The sequence below is a fragment of the Lepisma saccharinum genome, chromosome 3 (assembly GCF_977018435.1).
Source record: "Lepisma saccharinum chromosome 3, izLepSacc3.1, whole genome shotgun sequence".
NCBI lineage: Eukaryota > Metazoa > Arthropoda > Insecta > Zygentoma > Lepismatidae > Lepisma > Lepisma saccharinum.
In genome coordinates this window covers 71,628,240-71,644,274 of record NC_139231.1, presented here as the reverse complement: position 1 = coordinate 71,644,274, position 16,035 = coordinate 71,628,240, and the positions used below count along the sequence as shown (strand labels likewise).

At 37.8% G+C, this 16,035-nt stretch overlaps 1 protein-coding gene across 1 annotated transcript in view; it reads right to left on the bottom strand.

Annotated features, from left to right (window-relative positions):
• Positions 1-16,035, bottom strand: part of LOC145985841 (leukocyte elastase inhibitor-like) — a 41,485-nt gene that overhangs the window by 21,368 nt on the left and 4,082 nt on the right. The window contains exons 2-3 of the mRNA XM_083119938.1: positions 2,532-2,647; positions 1,302-1,484 (exon numbers count right to left, since the gene is read on the bottom strand). Of these exons, the coding sequence (XP_082976064.1) occupies positions 1,302-1,484; positions 2,532-2,647 (299 nt within the window). The remainder of the gene's footprint in view (positions 1-1,301; positions 1,485-2,531; positions 2,648-16,035) is intronic.

Genomic DNA, 16,035 nt, shown 5'->3' with positions numbered 1-16,035 from the left:
GGATCTCCCGGCAGTTCCGTCTGGCATCATCGGATCCTGGCTTCACTCGTTCACTTCTCGCGGTTCCCATGGACACACATGGATATTAAATGTTATTAACTTCTGCTAACTTAGGACGTTGTTTCGGACGATTAACACAGGTGGACGTGTCTGGCGTTACTCTCACATACCACACGTATGTGCACGAATGAGTTGACGGCGAGGGGGAAACGACCCCCCCCCCGGGTCTACTCTGCTCTACTCCATGGCTCTAAATACTCACGCGAGTCAAAAAACAAATCCAGACCACGGGTCTGATCGCGACTCTGAGCTAGGTCGCACGTAGCTCACACTCCGGTGGCGATTCTAGGCAAAACTGTTTTTCGCTATTCCAAATCATCCCTTTTATTCAAGATTTGAACGAGGTGACGCTCTAGCCTCTGTGTTTAGGTATTCATTTATTGTTTCTGGTGCTTTGACCGTTGTCCTCCTATCCTGGTCAACGCTCACTCCGGTCCTTAACCTCTGGTAGCAGCCTCTCGTGCAGAGATTAGGCTAAATCCTCGGCTATTGTGTCAGTCACGGACAGAGAGGGCCAACTCACCAGGATACCGTCTCCCATTGAATCCAGCGATGGATATTTAATAATTCATAACTCCCATAGTTCTGTTCTGATTAGGCTCAAATCTTGGAATCAGTACTTTCATGATGTGGTCTTCCGCTGGTTAAAATCTCCTCCAATTCGGTCCATTGGTTTAGAAGTTGCTCTTTTCCTGCTATTCCCATAAGAATGCATGTAAATCCGAATTCGGGCGAAAAACGGTGGTTGAGCAAGTTAGTGTTGGCTAAGACAGTCGCTAGACAACTTTATTCGCGACGGATTTTAATATTACCAATTGTAATTAATTCTTAATAACGGGCAATTAGATTAATTACCTGTTACTCAATATTTGACCGTTATATCTTTTAACAGACTCACCCAGTATATATATATACAAAAATTACTCCCCTCCAGACACAAGATTATTAGAAAGTTGTTTATCTGGAACATTTTGTATTTGGTACAGAGTCTGAAGAAGACATTGCTAGATGGTTGAAACGTAACGTTTAGTTTATGTTTTAAAATAAAATTTGATGATAAAACATATCCGAAACGAAACGTGGAAAAAATTTGAAAAATAGTCTTACTACCTAACAAAACTTGGGCTAAAAGTTATAACTGAAATTGTGTATTGTGAATGGGGATGTCCTCATCGGGACCTGGGTGACACCCTGTATATTCAGCTAGTAAATAAATGTTTAGAAAAGATATAGCTACTCACCTCAAACTTTTCGAAGTAGTATTTGAATCCGTATCGCAGCACTTCCAGCCTGTGCGAAGTGAGGTTGAGCAGTTTGAGTATTTCGCCTTCGGTGTTGCCCCTCGACCCCTCCAGCAGCATGGCCAAGTTGGTCGTCACTCCGAAAGGGGAGAAGACAACGTTCTCTCTCTCTGTTGACAACAGCTGGAAAAATAGGAAACAAATACAATGTAAGTGTACAACGTACGAACTAAAAGGACGCAACAACATTCAAAGCATTACAAAGTGTGAATAATTGGGGATGTGATAAATTACATTGAGCTGTGATAACATTCTTAGTAAGCATACAACTCGAATGCATCAAATCAAGGTTGTTGCACTTTTGACAGTCATGTCTTTAAGCGTTTCTGGTGCATCACAACGAACAGCTTCCCTGATGGTGTAGTGGTAACGTCGTCTTGTAATCAAGGGGTACCGGGTTTGACACTCTGTGGAAGTACATGGTGGTTCGGATCCAACTTTAAACTTTAGGTTCAGTCCCGATTACACTATTTATGCACAAAGTGGACTTAAAAACAAATTAAACGAAACAGCAGCTGATAAAAGTACCTTTTGATTCATTTCTGTGTGTATTTTGATTCAAGGACGTATTTAGATTTGCAAAATACTAAAAAAAAAATATGAAAATGTACTTTTTAGCATTGCATGTACTATAATCAATGGCAATTTATTTCCTATGAACTTGGAAGACAAGGATTGTTATATTGGCATCATACTGCTTTGAAGAACAGTACCAAAGGAGATTTATGCACACTACCACTTATGAAAATATGCAATAAATATTAATCAGGAACATCCTTTTTTATTATTCAATAAATATTCAATTCTTCATCTATTTGACATTAATTTCCTTGTTTTTTTTTACAAATTTGGAGATCTTAAGTACACGCAAATTAGATAATAAATATATGCTGTTATATTTATACCTATACAATCTTTTTAAGTATTCATGCAATATTAATAAATTTCCATATTTTAATTTATATTTAATTTAATTATACTTTAATTTAAACATTATTATTATTATTATTATTATTTTAGGGCAATCACGAAGTTTATGCTGTATCTTCTCTCATACAAAAATCTCAGCTTTGGAATGTATTGGTCAAGTTATGACTTGTGTGTTTCTTCTTCAATTCTAGAGAAGAAAACTCCAACATGGCAACAGAAGTAATATTAAAACTTTCTTACCTGCAGCAGTTTGACAGCCAGTCTGTTGCTGACATCCGTGGTCAGTGTGATTGGATCAGTTGTCTTCTGCAACGACAGAGGGAGCTGGTGGAGGACCACGAGCGCAGTTAAGAGCACTGGAAAACGAAATTGGCAAGTGAGAGCCATAGCAATATCAAGGATAAGTTTGAGCAAGAAGGTCATTAAATACCTTTAAGTAGCAGCAGTGTATACTCTGGGTCATCTAGGTAATCGGAGATGACCCGGCTATATTTTTTATACTTTTTCTTCCCGATATTATTTCGACAATCTTGGAATCATACATTTCTTCGCTTCCAGCGCGCGAATGGTCCCAACAGTTTGCCGCTGATTGTCTGAGAGGCTTTCTTCACCTGGAGGAATCTCGGCCGGGTGAGATTCCACCGGCTCCCTATAAATCTTCTGACGGAAGGGTTGGGAGAGGGAAGGAAACACTGCTTCTCAGGCGGGGTGATTCCGTGGTCAGGGTAACCTCCTTCTGGAGAAATCCACCGGTCGCACTCTCCACCCCAGAGCTTTTGACGTTCCCTCGGCTGGAGCCCTCTTCTGCCATTCTTCCCCGATGGCCTTTGTATCGTAGGAACTGTGTTGTTTACGACAGGGAAATTTCTCAGGAATGGGAATTCTGGGTTCACAAATTACGTACTGAAAAGGGAAGTAGGGAAAATACATCTGAAAGTGAGCAACAAACAGGGAAATCTGAACAAAATGGGTAAACCAATTCTATGCTGATTTTCATTTTACATTTGTTTTTAGCCTTCATGATTTCTGCTGTTTGAAAAGAAAATTGTCAAGGGGAAAAATGTTAAACATTGAACATGACGATAATTAAATAAATTAAAATTTAAAGCTCAAGTAAATAAAGCCGTCCTCCGTGGCGGTGTGCCTGGCACAACTTTCTACGACGCCAGAAGTCCCGGGTTAGAATCCAGGCCTGGGCGAGCATTGGTGTTCTTAGTGAATATCCCTTCATCAATTTTATCACATCACCACTCATCCTAATCGTCACGATTAGCCAAAAGTGGAAGAAAAGCGAAGTAAAATAACCTAATTCAACCAATCGATCAATGAAGTAATTAAACTATTTATATGCTGACTTTTGTTTTCCATTCTTGTATTTAAAAATGCATGATTATTTTCTGTAGTCTTCAAAAGCAGTGAGAGTGTTCTTTCATGGAATCGATAACACTGGGGAACAAAAAAAAAAAAAAAAAAAAAATTGTGGCATAAAGTTTAATAACAGTTTCAGCACACAAAACAGCTGTGATTGCCAATTGTATGATTGATTCAGTTGAATTGGCTCCAGTTTAAAAAATAAACACACCATGGAAAATGTAGGAGGTAAAATTACTCCACGCTTTTCTCGGTAATATCAAAATTTGATAATGGGCTGAAATTCCCATTAAGAAACTTATTAATATATTTTTAAATTGTTGGTAGGCAACTTATGAAGCATTGCTAGGCAATATATCTCCTATGTTTGTGGGATAGTCGTGCTAGAGAAAAGCATTGGACGATAAAAGTTTGGCCCCCAAGGGAAAATATTACAGTGGGAAAAGCTAATATCATTCATGAACCGCTGATAGATAGGGACAAAATCATCCTTCCAGCAGTGCATATTAAACTTGGGTTGATAAAACAGTTTGTCAAGGCCTTAGATACAAGTGTTGATTGTTTCAAATATATATGCCACACTTTTCCAGGACTAAGTATAGAAAATTGAAGGCAGGAATCTTTGACGGACCACAAATTCGTACACTTATAAATGATGCCAATTTTACATGTCTTACATCGAATCTGAGGCCTGGCTGAGCTTTGTGTCCGTCGTCAAAAACTTTTGGGGGAATCACAGAGCAGAAAACTACCGCGATATAGTTGGAAATATGTAGAAAAAGTTTTAGAAATTGGGAGCTAATATGAGTGTGAAGATACATGTTCTACATAGCTACATTGACAGATTCCCTGAGAACCTTGGTGATTTTAGTGAAGAACAGGGAGAAAGGTTCCATCAGGATATAAGGATAATGGAAGAAAGGTACCAGGGATGGTGGGATCGCCACATGATGGCCGACTACTGTTGGAGCTTACAGAGGGATTGTCCTAAAAAGCAATACAGCAGAAAATCGTATAGAAAACGTTTCAAATAGTTTGTTACTTCATTGTGTACATATTTTCTTAATTATTATGATCATAGGCCTATATAAATTATTTTTTTTAATAATTATTGTAATCACAAAAAGAAATATTAAATTGTAGTTGGAAGTTCATTTATATGTATGTCTTATGTTTCCGCCATTTTGATTTAGTTGCATTTATTTCATAAATTAGAGCCAATTCAGGAAATATATTATTATATCATTATTCAGCAGCATGAAGTCGCCCTAAATTAGCTCTCAAACACTGTGCCGCAATTTCACTGTTCCCCAGTGTAATTCTTGAAAGGGAAAGGTATCAGAAATAAATGTTATATGCATTAGTTCATTTACGTTGCCACACCTTTAGATCAATAGTGATGATGAAGATGAACGATAAATAAAAGACAAACATTATGATTCTAACTTATATGATCACGGCCATCGCAGGGAAATTCAAGCTGGGAGAGGGAATATGTTAGCATCCATAGGGAATTTCATTCTGAACCAGGCAGGAGAAATTGAATGCATGGAGTCTTTATGTTGTACTACTTGGTGTTCTTATGGCGATTCGAAAATTTAATATGGGTTAGTGATTTAGTAGCTAGTGCTGTGTTTACTTAAATTAAAGACAATGGATAAAATAGAACATTTGCGTGTGAAAATATTTGGAACGAGATGTTTTTCGGAGAAATTGCAAATCGCTAATGCAGGTAGGCCAGCACCATCTCTTGATCCACAGTTCTTTAACTTATAAAAACAAGAATCTGGAATGCTCAAGCCTCTGGGTACTTGAATTTTACACTTAGATTAATACCGAGCGATTTTATTTCACTAGTACATGCCTTTCAAGTTATATTTTATTGGCTCTCTTCTTTATAGCTTTGTTATACTTTCTTGTTGTATTATTTGAAATTCTACACCTAGATCAAGAATTAATTGATACTGGTTGTAAAAATAAGATAAAATTTGCCACACAATATTCATAAATCCGATGTGGATGCTGAAGTAAATTTGCAGGGAGACTAAAGGAGTGGGTGGATGAATCAAGGTCGGAGATTACCCACTAGTTAAAACCAGCATACGCCACTGTTAAGTAGAGGTAATTGGCATTTAAACAAATTGACCGCCGCAATTTTCATTCATCTTTCTCTTATACCCTGCTAAATGAATGGCACCGACATTGAATAGTTTTACATTCCACGTCTACCAGGTGCACCTGGTAAAGCGAATATCTGGCGTACACTGTTAGATGGTACCGTACCGCAATAATCTGCCGTTAAAATTTAACAGTCTGCCTGTCAGTTTACAAGAAAATAGACTCAACAGTTTATTTCGTAAACGCATGCGCATTCATGTTGTGTCATGTCGCGGCGTCGGTAACCACTTGGAACCCAGACACGACTCATACATGTATATTACATACCTAGGTAGACCTTTGGCACAGCATCGACGCTTATATATATATATGTATGTATGTATTATATAAAAACTTTCCAATTTAAATTTGAACATTTTATCTTGTACAAAGATAGATACTTTATATACTGCAATTGTGTACTGTATACCATATTTTTGCATTTTGCTGTTAATATAATGGCCGTTAATACTTCAAAAATGGCCTTGGTCATTTCTTTACGGTAGTTGGATGGCAGCGGAAATTGGTGGTCTTAGACGGTCATGTTTGCAGTCAACTTTTTACAGTGCGGGTTTAGGGGCGCACGAATTTCTGGTGGCAAATTGCCCCTTCTTAATGCGTTCGGACATTCCGCCTCCCCTTTTTTAAAAAAATCTTCAAGCTATTTTTGCGAATTGTTGGATTGGTGAGTATTGGATTGTATTTTCATGTTGAAATGATACCACTTCCGAGATCGAGCTTTTACGTGGTTAACTTTCAATCTCGCCACCGAGATATCTAGATTCGAGTCTCGGCCTGAGCATTCGACCGTTGTACTTTGTGAGTGTTCTTTCATCAATGTCATCTAATGACGACTCATCCTACTCGTCGCGATCAGCCAAATATTGCAGAAAAACAACGCTAAATAATAACGATACAAATGCATATATGATTAATGACAAAATGTAAATGGATACCATGTTAGCATGCCTTTGATACAATTTCAAAGATGAGTTTCTCTTCCTAATCCATCAATCCATAATGGCTGTGATTTTCCGTGGTTATGAAAAATTTAAGATGGGCGTTGAGGAAATTTTGGGGAGTGTTAGGGGCGTGTTGGTGTTGTGTGGATAAACCACTGATGGAATCTGAAACCAGTAAATTAGAAATATTTCTACAGAAGTCCTAAGAGAAACTGATGATAGTGCAGATGGTGCAAATGTTCAAGAAGATGGAACTCTAATTTCGGGATGCAAGTTTGTATCGAGATAGGAGTAAGTTCGTATTTAGTGGGTGGAAGAGTAAAATTATTCTCTTTTCTTGTTCATTCGATGTGCTTCGGGTGAAAGAACTTGTGCTGGTGCTGGAGCAGAGGTTGCCATCTGTTTATTGGTGTTTTTTTTCTTTCAATTCTCGAACCCAAAGTTCCGGAAAAGAGAATGAATAAGTGTGGTGATGGATGGACAATTGAAGGGGTCGTGTGTAAAACATGGTAAGTGACATTTTGGTCATTTTTTAGTTACAAAGTAAAATGTGCCATCCTTCAATTTTCGAGTGAAATTGCCATGTCATGCAATTTGCATTGGACTCAGTGAAGACTTCTGAAATTGGTAAACACAACACGAAAACAATTTATCTACAATATAGCTTCTAATAACTTTTTCTTAATGAACTCAGAAATGACAAAAATGTCACTTTTGATGTTTTACACCCGGGCCCTTCAATTATAGTATTTCCCGTTCGATGTACTAAGAGGTATGTGTATGTCTGCGTCGGGGGTGATTGAATTCACACATTGGAAAGATTATTGACTGTGAAGACCTAAAGAATTTTTCCACCTGGCGCCACTGCCAAAATCTTAATTTAATAGGGCGCAAATACTTTCACGGGGCGCAGCGACGTTTAAGTTTTCTCTTTCTGCTCTTCCGAGGCCCCCTTGCCTCGACCCCGAGGGCAGCCCCCTCCCCTACTCGGCTATAGGTACGGCCATGGTCGTATGGTTCAACGGGTCCAACCCCCCTTTGGTTCAGTAAAATTACCAGATTACCTGTTCTATCCTCTATGCGCAGAGACTTGTTCGTAAAAATTTCTTCAGACTTATTTTGTTCTGATAAATTACAAGCGTATAGAACGAGATACGGATGGGAAAGAAATTAATTCCACGCACGAGATGGAACTGCAAAGCAAATGTCTGCAATTTCCTGATAGTTTCGGAATTTCTCTGGAAAATACTCAGAAAACTCCTGACATTTCATAAATTCTATAATGCCACATGTAATTTCTGCCCGTAGCAACTGCTTGTGAACTTATAGCGCGAACATTATAATTTCATTAGTAGTTCCCCATATAGTTTCTTACCATTCAAGATATAAGTATTCCTCAGGTTCTATTTTTTTTTATTTGAAATTTCCCAACTGATAATCCCAAAAGTCGATAAACCATTTTCCAAACTCTAGATCGGAATGGGAAACTTGTCCCTGTTGGAGATTGTAACTGCATCTGGGTTAGCTTCAGCTATAAGTACTTCTACTCTCTCTGGGTTGAGTGGGTGTGGGTTTAGGAAAGAAAAAAAGTAGTTGGTGAAGAATGATATGCTGATGTAATGGGTGGTAGAATTAAGGGAGTGAGATAGATAGATAATTTCAGAGAATTGTTCAAAAGCAATTTTTGTACAATGTTCAGCACATATTTTAACCCTGGCTATTGCCCATTTCTGTGGAATTTCTGCAATATTGAGACTGTCAAATCAGTTATATTTTTTTTCCTCGAGTCTTCTCAAAGGAGCACCCCCCGTGGTTAGCACATCGTGGGTCCCGGTTCGAAAAACTGGAATGGACATGTGCGTTTGTGGGTGTCCATTCATCAATTTCATCATGTCATCACTCATCCTGATCTTCTGAAATTAGCCAAAAGTGTCACAAAAGGCGAAGTAAAATAATGCAAATAAATCAATCAATCTTCTCAAAGTAATTTGGTTGTAAAAAAATGCAGTGCAAGATAGCTAGGAAAGTACTGTAACTTTCTCAAGTTGTTTGACACAAGATGGACAGAAAAGTATCAATACTTAGTAGGGTGACTTGTGAAATCGTATACACTAATAGTAGAAACTTTACTATTGTCCATTTTTGGACCATTTTGTTTTAGAAACCCAAGCCAACACATTGAAAAATTGCAACAACTTATTCCAATATGAAATTCCTATTCCTCATTCATTGGAACAGTGTGCCAAATGTTGGATGGCCTGGTTGATATTTTTGACATTTTCAAATCTGAATGAAAAATGTGGCAAACAGTAATTGAAAAGACATGTCCAGGGTCAGCATTGTAGGCAGTAGAAAATTGTGACATGCTATTGTACTCAAATATGCACAAATTGTTGGTGATCTTGGCTACACTGCCAGTTTCATCCTTAACACCCAAGAGGATGTGTTTAACATTAAGGAGGTTGAAATAATGTCCTTGCAATTCAACGGGAGATCCTCCACTAATGGACCCTACACTGTTAAGTGTACATACATACGAATATTAAAATAATACCGATGATGTTATTTTCAATTTTGTAGCAAAGAGGAAAAGATTAATTCTAACATTGTAATTCTTTTTTAAAGAAAAGCTGGGATTAGCTCTTTCAAAAGCATTTTCTGCTCATTTTATGTAGAAAAGTTAGAAGTTCGTAGATAGACATAATTTAATAAATGTGTGACCTTTCATGTGGTAGCAGAGTGGATTTTAATAGGCAGATCATACCTAGGAACGCTATACGTCCCGGATTTTCAGGGACAATCCCGGAATGGTATTATTTGTCCCGGTGTTCGGAATAGTTTTCTCGGGATGCACAAATGTCCTGGAATTGGGTGGGAAAGAAGAAATGATTAAGACTATACTATCCTGAACTATCTTTATTTTTAAATGCGTGGACGTAATTTTAAAATGCTCATTTTACAAAACAATCTAACTCTACATTGAACCACTCCCTCTCCATAATACAAGATTTAACGAGATACAGACGGTAGTGCAAACATCTTTGACTTCACGATGGCGCCACCGTCTTCTAGCAGTGCTGAATTTCAGTTACGATTATCTTCCATTGTATAGTAACCTGCTTACTACAAAGAGTCAGTGCTTGGGTACCTATCTGTTCCGTCTGCAGTTTTCAAATAAAGTTCCCACACAATGTGGAATGTAAATGGTAATTATGTTGTACATACATACAACTATATCCCCCCATCACTGCTCCCTAACAAGCTACCGGTCAGTACTAGTGTCCCGGATTTTCATTTATGAAATATAGGAACCCTAATTGAACCAAGAGTTGAACCCCCCCCCTCCTCCCTTACGTGAGCTATATATACGCCCATGGGTACGGCTCTGTACTGAACCAAGCAAGTAAAAACATGTGGAGCATACTGAAATAACTGCATTACCATAAAGTGCATGAAACATTGCATTTTGTGTGTATGATCTTGTGAAAGTTGGAAAACATTGGAATGTTCTATGCTTTACACAATCTAAACAGGCCAGTGTCCCAACAGCTACGACTTTCATTTCTTAAAGGTTCAAATTCCTTTTCTTTTTGCAAAGTTCAAGTAGAGAGCATCAAACATTAGGACATAACTTTAGCAACGTCGAACCAAGGATGCTACTGAGACAAGTCTCAGCTTCCTCTTTGCAGCGTGCCGAAATTCGAAACGAGTTCGACAAGGTCTGTACAAATCGAAACGAGCATGAGACCAGACCTTTCGAGACTTGTCGAGACAAGACCGAGAACGAGATAGAGCTCTGTAAAATCGAAATGAGACTTAGTGTCCGAAACGATCGATCTCATTCCAGAGTTTTGTATGATTTTTAATAATTTACCTAAATCAGATTTACCATGAGAGTTTTTCAGACATACCATGCGGATATCTACCTTATTATTTTTACAATTAAGTCGAGTATTTTGTTTAGGCCATTAGAAATTACAAAGTCAATCCCATTAGTGCGAATTGGAGGCTTGTGAAGCGTGGTTGGCGCCCTATCGAATTAATGTTATCGCAGTGGAAAAAATCTGGGTTAGCAATATTTTTTTCAATGTGTGAATTTAATCCCCCCGACGTAGACATAGTATACATACCTCTTAGTAAATCGAACTCGGAATATAATAGTATTCATGATAAATACATGTATTCTTTTGGAGGGCTCTTTGTATCGAAACGAAGTGTCAAACAGGGGGACGTTTTTAAGAAAAGTTGGTTGTCTACACGATGTGAGAGTGTGTGCGATGACATGTTGTATGCCCCTATATATTGGAAGTTATCCTAATTACATTACGCCGGTCCCCGTAGCGGAGTGGTTAGCACGTCATGCTACTACGCCAGGGGTCCCGGGTTTGAATCGAATCCTGGTCTGGGATGGGTATTTGTGAGTGTCTGTTCATCAATTTCATCATATCATCACTCATCCCTATCTTCGCAAATTAGCCAAAAGTGGCACAAGAAGCGAAGTAAAATAAAGCAAATCAATCAATCTAATTACAGTACAAAGAAAATGATAAACTAATTCGAACGACACGAGACTTGGTACACTTTTACGTTTGGGCCCCTTATATTCCAAAGTTTGGAAAATATATAGTTTAGAAAAAAAAATTCAATACCAGAAATGTAATTTACATTAAATACAAATGATGGCATATTTATTTTATAGTGAATTTATAATAAAAGCCAAACAAATTAAAAGGAAGTAAAAATAATATTGTTATGGCATTACAATGAACAAACTACAGTATATCAAGTCAATATTTATGATAAATATGTGTAGCAATATAAGTATTGCTTAACCGTAATGTAAAAATTAAATTGAACTTCTAGTTCCAACTTAACTTTTGTGGTATCCTGGAGAAAGTTGAGGTGTCGGGAATGAGGAATGGTGATCAAATATTTGTTTTGTTCTCCTCGTATCCGAAATCCATTTCAAAAGAGAAACTTATCTTACATCGAACTGTCCAGACGGTCCTCTGGACATCTGTATTATTAGAACAGTGCCTGTCAATAGCCGCGTTCCACACACATGCGGTTTTGTACCCGTTCTGAAATTCGCGATAGATATAACTTATTACATGATTTCTGTAGCATTTTGTACGATCTACAACTTTTTTCCTGCACTTTTCCCCATAAAGTGTAAAGCTTACATTAATTTGTCGAAACATTTACAACTCTCTCCGAAAAATTCACTACATTATTTTTGAAAGTGACACCGAGCCTTAGTAATAAATAAAACTTGATAGTTCTTACACTGAAATGAAAGCTCGTTTCAAGAGGAACAATTTAAAAGAAACAGCATCTTTCTAGGACAAATAGTTCCACGCAACAATCATTTTAGAACAAGTGCAGAAATCCAATACATATTGGATACATACTTTTTCCAAAAATGGCGAAAGCCTTCAACGTGAATTTTGGAGACTTTCTAGGGGAAACACAGGAGACCGAACTAAAGAAATTCTGACGGTCCCAGTTTGATATCTTGAATTTCCATCTATGTGACATTTTTGAGTTATTTGCACTGGAATATAACGAAATGGTGATGTGTTCATTAGGTTCTTATGAGTAGCTGAAACTTATCTAGTACAACTTCTCCTATACTGCTTGATCTCTACCTTTCCCACACGTAACCCATTGTTGCTCAACAATGCCTTCCTGCATATAGTGCCAAGGTCTTGCCATCTGTGCACATGAAGGTACACGATCTCTGTCGTCTACCAAGGAAAGGGAAAGTGAAATGTTCCCAGGAACCAATGCGATAACTAAAGCCTCAGATACCGGGAACTTGTTTTACAACCACGCAACACGAGGCGCCTTTTATATTAACCCAAAGAGCTATCTCGTTACTTTGCAGAGTACACGCTCCTGTGGAGTAGCATACTATGCTTGATCCAGTAAATTGCCGAGTTGCTAACGTAACACGATACGAAAAAGAAACTTTTGCTTCGAAGCTAAGGCGTGGACGATTCTTTCTGTATATATTTCTTCGCCTTTGTCGCCACTTCATCCTTATCGTTGCAATTAACATACAAAATCGAAAACCAACGAAAAAAAAAAAGTACATACTACCTACAGTAAATGGAGCGTTGAATTAGTGCTGCTAGTTTTCGTGAGATCTGATGTACAAATCCTGAGACGAAGGACGTAATTTAGGGGGAGACGTCCACTGGGTCCGCACCCCCCTACCCCGAAAGACTTACCAAATACAAATATAAAATAATGTACAGTTTTGCACTATAGTCGGTGATTACTTATTTCCTATGAACTTGGAAGGCAAGGATTATTCTATTGGGATCATGCTGCTTTGAAGGACAGTACCAAAGAAGATTTATGCACACTACCACTTATGATAATATGCATAATATATTAATCAGGAACATCAACTGGATCTAACATCCTATTTTATTTGCAATAAATATTACATTTTTATCTATTTGATATTAATTTCATTGTTTACAAATTTTAACGATCTTAAGTACATGCAAGCTAGATAATAAATATATGCTGTTATATCTACATTCTTATACCATCTTTTTTAGTATTCGTCTAATAATAAAACGTGGCTCGACAGCCCTTGAAGGGCATAGGATTCATGTAATAATAAAAATGAAATGTTAATAAATTTACATATTACAATTAATATTTAATTTAATTGTAATTTTATTACTTAATTTAAACATTTTATTATTATTACTATTTCTGATACACTTGGTTCGGACCCCTCTCGCCGAAATATATTTTTTTAGATACGTGCCTGCCTGAGGTGGGTTATTCTGACCGTGCCAGCGTTTATATGGGGTAAACAAACAAAATCGATCTGACAATTCTATTATCGAAGGCGGGGATGAAACTTCCGGTTTGGCCAAGTTTCCAATGTAAACAATTGGAATTCAGATTGTCTTCGAGTTAATTTTGTTATAAAAGATCGGATACATATTGAATCACTTGGATTTTTTAAGTGATATAGAGAAACAAAGGTATCTCGAAAAAATTGGGAAGTTCCCGGATCTTTTGGATGCAGATATAAGGGACAATAATAATATATTTCAAGGCAATGTTGATCTTCTACAAAGAGTTTTGCTTTTGTTAAGACTTCTGCATGTTGAAATGAAGCTTACATTAATTATAAACATTGAAATACTTCGATTACAACAGTAAAAGAAATAATAATAATAATTACCATGGTTAAAATTGCTATTCTACACTAATAATATAACCTAATTAAATAAATTTTATTCGAAATGTATTATTGTTGTTGCTTATTATTGTCATGCTATTCTATCCACAAGCCGAGTGTATTACGATCACAACTATTTTACATTAATTCTTTTACATTTTGAAATAGTTATTGCACTGAAGCATGTCTGACTACCATGCGAGAGACCCGGGTTCGATTCCCGGCGGGGAGAAACGGGAGTTTTTCTACCCGTACGTACAAGTGGCTCCGGTGCCCACTCAGCGTCGTATAAAGTGGGTACCTGGAGGAAACTCTTGGCGGTAAAGGCGACCAGGGGCGTGGTGCCGATCACATCACCCCACCCTCGGCCGTGATCAAGAAAGTATGAGTCCCTAATTCCACACACCCTATACTCCTTTATTGCGTGGTGCAATGCACAGGGGAGCACTTTATTTTTTTTTACTGAAATACACAGTTATTGTACTTTGTTATTAACTCTTGCAAGTAGCTATCGTTCAAGAAAGGACTTTATAAGTTAGAAAAAATACTCATAAAGTTTATATTGTGTGACCTCATCTAAAATTATAATTTTTCGAATTCTGAAAACTGTGGAACCATTTTTTTTATAAAATGATAGAAATAATATGAAAATATAACCTGGTTCCTGTATCTTTCACTATTTTTTTCCATTTAATGCATTTTTACGTTGATTGCTCTGTTCGAATACTAACCAAGAACTTTATTTGTGTTATTAACAATAAAAACAACAAAGTTCATGCTTTTTGTAACTTAAAATCAACGATGCCAATTTCCAGGGGGGGGGGGGCGTTCAACAGACCCATTCGATTCGACACACTCTCCCGACGACCATGGAGAGAGCGCTTAACTGTATACAACCGAAGGCAAATGCGTTATAATATAATTATAAACAGTTTCAACTTCTAAATTTAGTCAACAAATGTGCATTACACAATTATAATTTTCGAAACACGTAAAATATTTGATGAAGTGCCGACTGCAGAGCCTACTCACTCGTGTTTGTGTCCAATATTTTCACTTTATTGCCTGAATCCACTCATTTTTCCGTTTCGGGGCTGTCTGAAAACGATGCATAGATATCTTAGAACAATTTTTTGTTCCCTATCTCATGTCGAAACAAAAAGCCGCACATATAGATTGTCACCTTTTCTAAGACACTGCCTTTACACCTTTGAACTCCATGTTATTCTTTTCAAAACCGGAAGTGCAGACCCCGCCCGCGCCAAGGAAGCACATAAATGTAAACATCTGGTAAATAGCCCCTATACATGGCGACACGGCGGTAACAACATCGTATCAGGCCTCTTTATAGACAATTAATATACAGGGTGTCGCCGTACAACATCGGCAAACTTACACAAGTGTAGGGAACATCAAGGTGAACCATATTCCTTTGCTAGTTGAGGTCTCGCGTCGACGCTACGACCCCCTCCCCCCTCTCTCTCTCTCCAAAAAGAAACCTACCATTTCATCCTGTTTGTATACAGACATACGGTTGTCACTGACAATTATATTTTCTGTCGGTAAACGACAATTATTTTAGTGTATTAAGACAGACTGTGAAACCAAACAATATGCTGGCTGTCGTGTTGAGTGTGAATACCTCTGAACATAACTTAAGCCATTCTATAATGTGGAAACATGATTTAGAGTTTCTACACGCGTGTGGAAGTCAATAGTTAATACTTGAGTGAATAGGGAGGTTGAACTCGGCGATTTCACCCTACGGTCATCTCTCCTGTGCTTCCATAGCTTGTAGAATGTTTTCCGACAAAATGATAAAAGTGACAGTGGCGACCATAAACCTTTCGCTCATGGTTGCATACATACAGGAAGAAAATGGACGTTCTTTGAGGGCTCACGGCGCCAAAACGAGCAAAACGTTACTATACTCTGTCCCGGTTATCTCTTGAGCAAGGCCACGCATAGCGGAAGAGAAGGTTGCGAGTGGGCAGAGCTCGAAGGCTGGTAACTGCAATCGCTTCCCTCCCTCTTCATGCAATAC